This window comes from Solanum dulcamara, chromosome 5, assembly GCF_947179165.1.
Source record: "Solanum dulcamara chromosome 5, daSolDulc1.2, whole genome shotgun sequence".
NCBI lineage: Eukaryota > Viridiplantae > Streptophyta > Magnoliopsida > Solanales > Solanaceae > Solanum > Solanum dulcamara.
Window position 1 is genome coordinate 77,219,024 of NC_077241.1, and position 11,927 is coordinate 77,230,950.

Consider the following 11,927-nt stretch of genomic DNA (forward strand, 5'->3'; position numbering starts at 1 on the left):
TTCTCAAATTATAAAGAGGTTATGGCCTCCCGAAGTCAGCTTACCCGAAACGTAACTTTAAGAAAAACATATTTGATGGCTTCTATTTTGATTCGGCTTAAGGGTACTTCTTGAGATGTATTTTACTACACATAATTTATTCATATAACTTGGCATCTACAACAAATCATGTCCTTTTAAAAATTCAAAATTAAAAGCCCTTGAATTTATAATCGTTAGCTTACGAATAATCCAAAATGCAAAAATACGGAATGTAACAGTTTAAATCTCTCTTTCTCTCACTGTTCATTCTCCTAATCAATTGCAAAGTTAATTTTACAACACGTTATCAGCACGAGGCTCCGGCTAATTTTTCAAGGTAATAAAGTAGTAAAAGTTTTATTTAAATTTATTTTCATAAAATGGCAAATATTTCAAAAATTGAATTTGTTGCTTTGGATATCTCTGGAAAAGATTACTCTTCATGGGCACTAGATGCCGAAATTCATCTTGAATCGATGGGTCTGGCAGACACCATCAAAGATGATAACACGGCATCTAGTCAAGACCGTGCAAAAGCTATGATTTTTCTCCGCCACCATCTTGACGAGGGTCTTAAATTACAATATCTTACATTAAAAGATCCCCTGAAATTGTGGAAAAATTTAAAAGAAAGGTATGACCACCTGAAGTTGGTCATGCTTCCACAAGCACGTTATGACTGGTTAAATCTGAGACTGATGGACTTTAAAAATATAACTGAATATAATTCTGCTTTATTTAGAATTATAGCTCAGTTAACTTTATGCGGAGATGAAATCACGGAACAAGATAAACTTGAAAAAACGTACTCCACATTTCCACCCGCGAATATGCTCCTGCAGCAGCAATATCGCGAAAAAGGCTTTAAAAAATATTCTGAATTACTTTCTCACCTTCTTATTGCTGAAAGACATAATGAACTATTAATGAAAAATCATGATAGTCGGCCCGTTGGTTCTTTGCCACTCCCTGAAGTGAATCAGGCAAATTCTAACCAACGAGAAAGAGGTCATGGCCCCAGTCGTGGTCGTGGTCGTGGCCGTAGTCAAAGAAGAATTTTTAATCATGATGCTCGGCTGGCACCGAGAAATAACCAGCAATATAAAAGGCAGGGTAAAAAGCCAGAAGCTTTACCGAAGAATAATTCAGAAACAATATGTCATAGATGTGGAGGTGTGGGGCACTGGTCGCGGATTTGCCGGTCGTCAAAACGCTTGGTTCAGCTATATCAGGCATCGTTAAAGAGGGCAGAAAATAATCCAGAGACAAATTTTATCTCTGAGGACAACATTGAGCCCATGCATCTGGATGTAGCTGATTTCTTTAATTTTCCAGAAGTAAATATGAATGTTGATAAGCCCGATAATATTTAAATAATTCTCTTTGTTGTTGTATGTATTAAATATTATGTTTGTATTTTTCTAGCTCAATGTAATGAAATAAAACTTTGTATAATAAATCAGGTATTAATTATAATATTGACTTTCTTTCTTTGTGAAGAAAATATGGAAATGCCTCAAATCTTGTTTGGATCAATGATAAATCACGAGGATATTTGTGTAATTGATAGTGGAACAACCCATGCTATATTTAAAGACGAGAAATATTTTTCTAATTTACTTAGAAGAAAAGCTAATGTTACTACAATTTCTGGCAATTCCAAAATGATTGAAGGCTCCGGAAGAGCTACTATAATTCTGCCTAAAGGGACAAAAATTGTTATAGAAGATGCATTATTTTCTTCTAAATCTCCAAGAAACTTATTAAGTTTTAAAGATATCCGCAGAAATGGATATCATGTTGAGACATTAAATAAAATGAATATTGAATATCTTGGTATAACCAAGAGTGTCTCAGGCCAGAAATATATTTTGGAAAAATTACCAACTCTGTCATCTGGCCTATATTATGCAAAAATTAGTGCAATTGAAGCAAATATGATCGTAAACCAGAAGTTTACTGATCCAAATATATTTGTGCTATGGCATGATCGAATAGGTCATCCTGGATCAATAATGATGAGACGAATTCTTGAAAATTCAACTGGACATCCGTTAAAGAACCAGAAGATTCTTACAAATGATGAATTTTCATGTGCTGCTTGTTATCAAGGCAAATTAATTGCCAGACCATCGACCCTGAAGGTTGGCATCGAATCTCCTGGATTTTTAGAACGTATACATGGAGATATATGTGGACCTATTCATCCACCAAGTGGATTGTTTAGATATTTTATGGTCCTAATAGATGCATCATCTAGATGGTCTCATGTGTGCTTGTTATCATCTCGCAACCTGGCGTTTGCAAAGTTGTTAGCACAAATAATAAGATTGAGAGCGCAATTCCCAGATTATCCAATTAAGGCCATTCGCCTCGATAATGCTGGAGAATTTACATCCCAAGCATTTAATGATTATTGCTTATCAATTGGGATAAAAATTGAACATCCTGTTGCTCATGTTCATACTCAAAATGGCCTTGCAGAGTCATTTATAAAGCGCCTACAATTGATAGCAAGACCTCTACTAATGAAAACAAAATTGCCAATTACTGTTTGGGGTCATGCTATTTTACATGCAGCAGCACTTGTACGTCTAAGACCGACACATTATAATAAATACTCTCCGTCACAATTAGTATTTGGTCATGAACCAAATATAGCCCATTTAAGAATTTTTGGTTGTGCAGTATACGTGCCTGTAGCACCACCACAACGTACAAAAATGGGCCCTCAACGAAGGTTGGGCATATATGTTGGGTTTGACTCACCCTCCATAATTCGATACCTTGAACCGTTGACTGGAGATTTATTCACTGCACGATTTGCAGATTGTCGGTTTGATGAAACAATTTTCCCGCCATTAGGGGGAGAGAAAAAGGAACCCGAAAAAGAAAAAGAAATTGCGTGGAAAGTTTCATCACTATCACATTTTGATCCACGTACCCGCACATGTGAACAGGAGGTCCAGAAGATCATTCACTTGCAGAAAATAGCAAATCAAATGCCAGATGCATTTACTGATTTGAAACGGATAACTAATTCACATATCCCTGCAGTGAATGTACCTATCCAGATTGATGTCCCTAAAGGACCATCTACTAGTATCATAGCTTCTGAATCCCAAATACGCCTGAAGCGTGGTAGACCATTGGGTTCAAAGGATAAAAATCCTAGAAAAAGAAGCATAAGAAATAATAAAGATGATACTACACACGAACTTCCTGAAGATATTCCTGAAGAAATCAGTGAACCCGAGACTCAAGTGAATGAAGAACTTTCAATAAGTTCTACCGGTGATGAGATAAATTTAGATCGATCAAAAATTACGGTGGATAATGTTTTTGCATATAATGTTGCAATTAACCTCATGCAAGATAGTGAAAGTCTTGAACCTAAATCCGTCGAAGATTGTCGACGTAGATGTGATTGGCCAGAATGGCAAAAGGCAATTCAATCAGAATTAGACTCACTTGCTAAACGTGAGGTTTTTGGACCTGTAGTCCAAACCCCTGAAGGTGTAAAACCAGTTGGCTATAAATGGGTTTTTGTGCGGAAACGAAATGAGAGAAATGAAATTGTAAGATACAAGGCACGCCTTGTTGCACAAGGATTCTCTCAAAGACCCGGAGTCAATTATGAAGAAACATATTCACCAGTTATGGATGGAATAACTTTTCGATATCTCATCAGTTTAGCTGTACATAAAAATCTTGAAATACATCTAATGGATGTTGTTACAGCTTATCTTTATGGTTCACTTGATAATGAAATTTACATGAAAATTCCAGATGGATTAAAATTGCCTGAAGCATGTAAAAAGTCTCGAGAAATGTACTCAATAAAACTACAAAGATCATTATATGGTTTAAAACAATCAGGGCGTATGTGGTATAATCGCCTCAGTGAGTACTTGATAAATGAAGGCTATATAAATGATGTCATTTGCCCATGTGTTTTTATTAAGAAAACGGAATCAGAGTTTGTGATACTCGCCGTTTATGTTGATGACATAAATCTTATTGGAACCCCTGAAGAGGTCCAAAAGGCGATTGAATATCTAAAGAAAGAATTTGAAATGAAAGATCTCGGAAAGACAAAACTTTGTCTAGGCCTACAAATTGAACATTTAGCAGACGGAGTTTTTGTCCATCAATCTGCCTACACTGAGAAAATCTTAAAAAGATTTTACATGGACAAAGCACATCCCTTAAGTACTCCAATGGTTGTTCGATCACTTGAAGTGAAAAAAGATCAATTTCGACCTCCAAGAGAGGATGAAGAAATTCTGGGTCCTGAAGTACCATATCTCAGTGCTATTGGTGCACTTATGTATCTTGCTAACGCAACTAGACCTGACATAACATTTTCTGTTAATTTGCTAGCAAGGTATAGTTCATCCCCAACGCGAAGGCATTGGAACGGTATCAAACATATTTTGCGATACCTGAAGGGTACTATTGATATGGGTTTGTTTTATACTAACAAAGGTTGCGTAGACCTTATTGGTTATGCAGATGCAGGTTATTTATCAGACCCACATAAAGCTCGATCTCAGACAGGTTATCTGTTTACACACGGAGGGACTGCTATATCATGGAGATCTACAAAACAGTCCATTGTTGCTACTTCTTCAAATCATGCTGAAATAATAGTAATTCATGAAGCAAGTAGAGAATGTGTGTGGTTGAGATCGATGATACAGTTCATCAAAGAAAGATGTGGTCTAGAAAATAATGTGAAAATACCCACAATTATATTCGAAGACAATGCCGCGTGCATAGCTCAATTGAAAGGTGGCTTCATAAAAGGAGACAGAACGAAACACATTTCACCAAAATTATTCTTCACACATGATCTTCAGAAGAATGGTGAAATTGATGTACAACAAGTTCGTTCAAGTGATAATCTTGCAGATTTATTCACAAAGGCATTACCAACATCAACTTTTGAGAAGCTAAGGCATAAGGTTGGAATGCGCCGTCTCCAAAATATCAAATGAAGCTTTCATCAGGGGGAGTAAATACGCGCTGCACTCTTTTTTCCTTAACCAAGGTTTTGTCCCACTGGGTTTTCCTGGTAAGGTTTTTAATGAGGCAGCACCTAAGACGTATTATCAGATATGTGTACTCTTTTTCGTTTATTAGATTTTTTCCCACTGGGATTTTTTTTCTAGTAAGGTTTTAAAGAGGCACAAGACTTATAGATGCTCAGGATAACTATATTTATTTATTCTTTAACTAGAATATTCTTGACATCCAAGGGGGAGTGTTAGGTATTGAGCATTTGTTTAGTGGATGTCTTTTTCCCAAGTGGGCCCCACTCAAAGTGGGCAACTAGCCCACTTGGTATGTAATACTTTTATTATGCCTATAAATATGGGCAATGAAAGACATATAAAGAACACACGGTAGAATATAGATACTATCATATTTCTTTTCTCTGTTTCTCTGTTTAAATCTCCCTTTCTCTCACTGTTCATTCTCCTAATCAATTGCAAAGTTAATTTTACAACAATTTTCACTTTTTATCTTTAACTACATATTTTTACATAATTTTAGAGAACTGAAAAATGAAAGGGGTTACAAACCTATTAGCTTCTTGTAATAGGTTAACAAGACTCTGTTCACACACATATATTAAAATAAAAATATGAAAAATAGATAAAAACGATTGCCATCGCCCAAAGGTCAAAAACACGGGATAGAATGTGACTTTACTAATATCAATCTTTTTTGAAATCGTGATTGGTTTGAGCCTAACAGAAATTGATGGAATGAAATGACAATATTGTATTAGCATAAAAGAAGAAAATTATTTCAGAAAAGAATATTCTTTTGACAGTATAGTAATTAATTATTAATAATTAAATGAACCACCAAGCAACATAAACGACCCCACCCACCAAAATCCCCATTTTCTTGACTTTTGACTGTAGATGCACATACGTTTTCTTTTAATTATATCCCACTTGACATATTTTTCCTATTAATTATCCGGTTGACATATTTTTTCTATAACATGGTGGGGAGTAAAGTTTACTTTACGTAAATTTGAATTATTTGGTACAGTTTTAAGAAAAAAGGAGGGTGAAATATTTGAATATCTCTTGATAATGGTCTTTCATTTCCAAACTATAAAATCAATCAGTATTCAAGGAGAAGGCCGATTAGTAGGATATGTTCCTTTTTATTTGTTAATTTTTTTTAGAATGAAATGATATGAGTTTTGACTAAAATTTTAAGATTAACTAATATATATATAAATAATTTTAATCATGACAATATAATTAAAAAGAATTAGAATGAACTCTTTGCCCCTACGTGACCCTGTCCCTGCCCTATGCATGAAAATATTCTAAAAGCCGCCTATAAAAAAGATTTCGATCTCTCAACTTATTATGTCCTGTAAAGAGCTATCCTACGTAATTATAATAGATTATCTTGTCCCTACAATTTTATATTTTCAGATCTGGGTACTGTAGAATAAGGTTTAGGACTTCTTCAATACTTGTTCAAAAGCCAAAATTAAAAGACATACTCCAAATGCATTCTTGATGAGTGAAAATTTAAAACATTATGTGTAAGACAAAGTACAACATGCATGTGATCGATTGATCAATCGTTATTCAAATCTTAACCACCTCGAGAAAACAAATTAAAAGAAATGTGGATAATACAAAGACAACTAATGACCAAATCTCAAGATAATTTAATAAGAAAGAGATTGGATCCACTCAAAGAATCTACTTAATTAAGCCACTTCAAGAGTACTTATAGGCATTTCCAATGGAAAATTTGTTGTTTCATTGTGTGTAGCGCCGTAAGGACAGAACATAATCTTGTAGTCTGTTGTCCAACTTTGACAAGTAAATGTACTTGTTGGATCATCTTGAGGGTAACTATAGGCATCGGGACATCTTTGTTTGAAAAATCTCGACAAATCAGTAGGACCACATGGACCTTGGGTACAACAATATTGTTGTCCTCCGAATGTGGTACAAGGATTGTTACATCCTCCAGGTACCCTAAGTGAACCAGGGCATTCACCAATTATATTGGCAACACATTGAATTGGATGACATTTTCCAGGACCAGAATTCGTTGGGCCGAAAGACATAGGGATGTTAAATCCATCAATTACTGAAATGTCCCAAAAATCTAGGTTGCTGAATTGATTCAAAGCATATTCCGCCAAGGTGTTTGGTGGTTTACCCCATCCTTTGCATTCTAGAACTCCACCACAATCACCGGTCTGGCACCAACCTCTTCCAGCACCATCGAAATTGCAATTAGTACGACCCCATATACGTGCCATTTTAGTACCCGGTGGGGCCCAAAACCACCAACTCTGACCTCGTTCGAGACGTCGGCCACCTCCTACGGGTGTCGCCGCCGCCCAAACGGTGTACGGGCAGTTGTTGTGGACCTCAAATACGCCTGAAGCATAAGTGTAAGTCACAAAGGCAAGGAGGAAGAACACCAAACAAGTTGTCAGGTGACTCATTTTAGTATAAGAAGAACGTTTGGTTGTCGGATATATTTACACATTATGATGGGGGTTTATATAGGGGTATGGCGGCTTTTTGCACTATGGACGTTACAATTATATTTATTGACACTTGATATGTTAATAAAAGAATAATCTTTAAAGATGTTTTGATAAAGATATAGGGGTATGGCGGCTTTTTGCACTATGGACGTATACAATTATTATGTACAATGAACATATACAGAACTTAATAATTTGTTTGGTGATATATAATATGTCCACTTGAGAAAATACGCCGCCGATAATATCCACTAAAAAATAAGGAATGTATGATGTAAATTTCGAATGTGAATAATTATTTAATTTAATTTCCGCTCTTCATTTATAGTCATCAAGAGAACGTAATAATTATTCAAATATAAGATAAGTCATTATTAAATATTGGCAAAGAGTTAAAACTCAAATATATGTACCTAGAAAGTATGGAGTAGAAATTACAGTATTAGTATGATATTAATTATGCTATCCCATATTCTTCCTCTGTTGTGTCTAGTATTTAATTTCTAGATTGGTTTAATTGTATTTGTTAAGCACATATTTAATTATTACTCCTAGTAGTTAATATTAAGTGAATTGTTGAAACTTTTTTCATAGTCCAAGAGAATTATTGAGACTTTTTTTCATGTTTACCTTTTATTTGATGATGGTTTTAACTACTTTACATTTTTTAGGAGGGTAGTTTAGGGATAATCAAAAGGACAGTAGTAAAACTATCTAAAAAGTAAGCATTAATTTATATCCTTAAATATTTTTTTCAAAAAAGATGTCATACCCCAACAATTCATTTAATATGAATTAGAAAGAATATTTGCAATACAAAGAATTGAAGACTTATATTGTTGGGCACACATATATTGTCTTTTGTAAGTTGGGCACACGATAAAATTAGATTAATTAGTCAACTTTATGGCATTACATCAAAACTATTTAAGTAGGTACGTACAATGTTTACAGTGGTAAGTGCTAGATTAGTGAGTGATATTTAGGTTTTGAGACTTTAATTTTACTCCCACTAATATATCATAGAAATTTTCGCTGATTGTATCCTTTTTGAGAAAACATTTTAGTAAATGTCTCTCTTTTTAATTGTCTTGCAATTTATGAATTTTTTAGACAATTGTGTAAAAATTTCTTTTGAACAAATCAATAATTTTAACTATGAAAAAAATATTAGATCACATTGTAAGATTTTGTTAGTTGTACAAAATTGAGGACCGTCTAATATCTTTTGAACCACTTCATCAACCACCAAGACCCAAAGGGTACGACAAATATCTTTTAGAAAAGTAATGTATTTTTTAAAAAAACAATATATTTATTAAGAAAATAACATTTTTTACTCAAAAGTAGCGATAGGGATAATTTTGGATCAAAGTATTAATAGCAGGGGCACTTTTGGACCTAAAATATTTTGGACCAAAATATTCACAGATGACCTTTTTTTGTCCAATTTCACATAATTTAACGATATTTTTTTTACCCTTTTACCTTAAAATGAAAAGATATACAATGTTATTTTCAATTTGACAGTTCATAGAGATCCATACTTCAGCCCATACCTGTCCGGTTCAAGTTACAACGACCCGATCTAACCCCACCTAAACCGGTCTCTGATTCACATATAAATACATCAGCTCAACATATTCTTCATCGAAAAAAAAAAAAGAACCGGTCTCTGTCTGAAAATTCCTGCGAGAATCTCTTCTTTTTTTCCTGGGAATCTACGAGACTTTGATTGAAAATGGTACGAGGAAAACTTGTAGTACATCTTGTTGGGGCTAAAGGCCTTGAAAACACTGATTTTCTCAGTAAGTTTTTCTAATTTATTTGTTTGAATTCTCTGTTTCTTTAATAATTTTTTGATCTGATCAGTTTAGTATATGGATCTCTTTTCCTTCGATTAGATTTAGTGTTTTCTTAATTAATTTAGTTTTCAATTGTTACTTATGTGATCATAGGTTGATCTACATGTAATTTATGGGTTCACACGAATCACGATCAATAGCTTTTACTTAGATCCTATATGTATATATGTATTAAGAAATCTGCTAAGCGCCCGTTTGATGTAGATTTTGAAGTTGAAATTTAAACTAGCATTTTACTTGGAAAAGATTTGAAGTTTTGTGAGCGGGGAAGTTGAAAATATCTAAAGATTTGATTTTGAAAATCTAATCAAATTTTATGGTCAAACAAATATTTGAAGATAAATTTTAAAATTTACTGCCAAAATATATGGCCAAACACTAATATCAACAAATACTTGTCTTTGAACTTAGTTATTATTGTATATTAGTTTGAGTTCGCAGTTGAAATATATAAACTTCAAATTTTGAATCTACTAGTGTATGCGATATATACTAGTGATATAACATTTAGCTCTATGCCTAGTCAAACAATGTCAAATAAGCTCATGTTTAGGTATAATTGAGGATCCTGGTCGATAAAAAGGTGATCTTTTGAAAATGCACAATTTTTTTTTAAAAAAAAATATTTAAATAGTTAATTCGATTCATACTCTTGTGTTTTTTTGATTAAAAAAATGTCATCTTTGGTGATACAGATGATATGGATCCATATGTGATCCTAACTTGTAGATCTCAGGAGAAAAAGAGCAGTGTTGCATCAGGTACATTTGTCATAATCTTTGGTTAATTTCATATATTTCTTAAGAAAAATGAAATGAAGTTTGATCAATAATGATTTATGATGATGTTGATGTTGCCAATTTACGTAGGCAAGGGATGTGAACCAGAATGGAATGAAACATTTGTTTTCTCCATTTCTGAGGATGTTGAAGAACTCTTCTTGAAGATAATGGACAGTGATTCTATCGGTGATGACGATATTGTGGGGGAAGCTAAGTAAGTATATCTTATCTAATTAGAGGTGAATTCAAGATTTATACGTATTTTTTATATTGATAGACATAGTATGAGTATATGTCGAGATCAGTAAATAGCTACTGAGGACATGACTCTAGATAGAAAGGTATGGGAGTCGAAGATTAGAGTAGAAGGTTAGTAGGCAGCTGAGCCTGAGTGTTGTTGCATGTCTTAGAGGAGAAGAAAAGGACTAGCCTCCTCTCTACTTCTCCTTGTTAGTAGTATTATTCAGTGCATAGCCTGGCTTCCTTTCTTCCTTGTTTATTACTATATGTTGGTTCATTTGCTTTGTATCCTCGTATTTTGTCATCTTATTTCCTTGCATCCTGCTTCGATTTCTTCTTTTCTTTTGAGCCAAGGGTCCTGCAAAGGAAGGGGTAAGGTTTGCGTACGTCCTATCCTTCCCAGAACCAACTTGTGAAATTACAATAAATATGTTGTTGTTATTGTTGTTGTTTTAGTATACATCTACTTTCTAGTAGTGTTATATAAATCATGGTCTAAACGGTTGAGATTATTAGTATATGGAGTCAAATAAACATTTATCTATTAGATTAGATTTATACATAAACATAATCTGAGTTTGATAGTATTGTTTTTGAGCTATTTAGATTCAATGGTATGATATTTGCAGGATACCAATTGAACCAGTTTTATCAGAAGGGAGCATCCCAATAACGTGTTATAATGTTGTTAAAGATGAAGAATATTGTGGAGAAATTAAAGTTGGTCTGACCTTTACTCCTGAGGCAAGTTACTTTCTCAAATTTTATTGATTTATACGAAAAAGTACACCTCAATCCTGAGCAAGCAAATTGAAATCGACTATATGAATTATCACTATTCGTGTAAACCCTTCTCAATAAAAGTATTATAAAATAACCCTGGATAAAGGAACTCTAACATGCAAGTATAATTTGGTATGCTAAGTGCATGATATCTTTTGCTATATTTTGTAGGAATATTCTGAGAGGAAGTATGAAGATGAAAACCTTGGTGGATGGAAAGAGTCTTCTTATTGATGCGAAGCATCGCTCGATCAATGAATTTGTTCTTGCTTAGACATGAACTTTTCCTACGGAAGTATCTACTCGTAACAAAATCTCAGTTGTCAAAGTGTGGATTTCAGATAGTAAAAAGGATAAAAAAGGACGCACTATATCGCGTCATAATGTGTTCCGAGCATGAAGTGGAATGAAAAAGTTGGGATTTTCTTTTCATTTTTCAAGTTAAATTTGATGATGTTTCTTTGCAATGATCTTCAATTTATTGTATCAAACACTGCAATTTAAGGTTTATTATGCAGAATGATTTTACCATTGCTTCCACAATGTCGAGTTGTGAGATAACCAGGTCAAATATCTTGAAATTCTAGTGATGAATTCACTCTAATTTTGTCCATAACACTCCTTATTTCTTCTCTTAAGGAAATATAATGGTGTTCGAGCCAACTCACCTCGACCATTTCACCTAAT

The 11,927-nt window shown here is 33.9% G+C and overlaps 2 protein-coding genes across 2 annotated transcripts; one reads left to right on the top strand and one right to left on the bottom strand.

Annotated features, from left to right (window-relative positions):
- Positions 1 to 6,556: 6,556 nt before the first annotated feature.
- On the bottom strand, positions 6,557 to 7,568 carry LOC129890011 (osmotin-like protein OSML15). Its single transcript, XM_055965500.1, has one exon. The coding sequence runs from the start codon at positions 7,523 to 7,525 to the stop codon at positions 6,773 to 6,775; it is 753 nt and encodes a 250-aa protein (XP_055821475.1). The 5' UTR covers positions 7,526 to 7,568; the 3' UTR covers positions 6,557 to 6,772.
- A 1,659-nt stretch (positions 7,569 to 9,227) lies between these two features.
- On the top strand, positions 9,228 to 11,783 carry LOC129890014 (elicitor-responsive protein 3). The gene is made up of 5 exons (XM_055965503.1): positions 9,228 to 9,378; positions 10,131 to 10,196; positions 10,305 to 10,431; positions 11,087 to 11,201; positions 11,412 to 11,783. The coding sequence occupies exons 1-5, from the start codon at positions 9,312 to 9,314 to the stop codon at positions 11,472 to 11,474; spliced, it is 438 nt and encodes a 145-aa protein (XP_055821478.1). The 5' UTR covers positions 9,228 to 9,311; the 3' UTR covers positions 11,475 to 11,783.
- The last annotated feature ends 144 nt before the right edge of the window (positions 11,784 to 11,927 follow it).

Coding starts and splice junctions, on each gene's coding strand:
- LOC129890011 (XM_055965500.1), bottom strand. CDS start 7,525: ATGAGTCACCTGACAACTTGTTTGGTGTTCTTCCTCCTTGCCTTTGTG.
- LOC129890014 (XM_055965503.1), top strand. CDS start 9,312: ATGGTACGAGGAAAACTTGTAGTACATCTTGTTGGGGCTAAAGGCCTT. Junction 9,379..10,130: donor TGAAAACACTGATTTTCTCA/GTAAGTTTTTCT, acceptor TTGGTGATACAG/ATGATATGGATCCATATGTG. Junction 10,197..10,304: donor AAAGAGCAGTGTTGCATCAG/GTACATTTGTCA, acceptor CAATTTACGTAG/GCAAGGGATGTGAACCAGAA.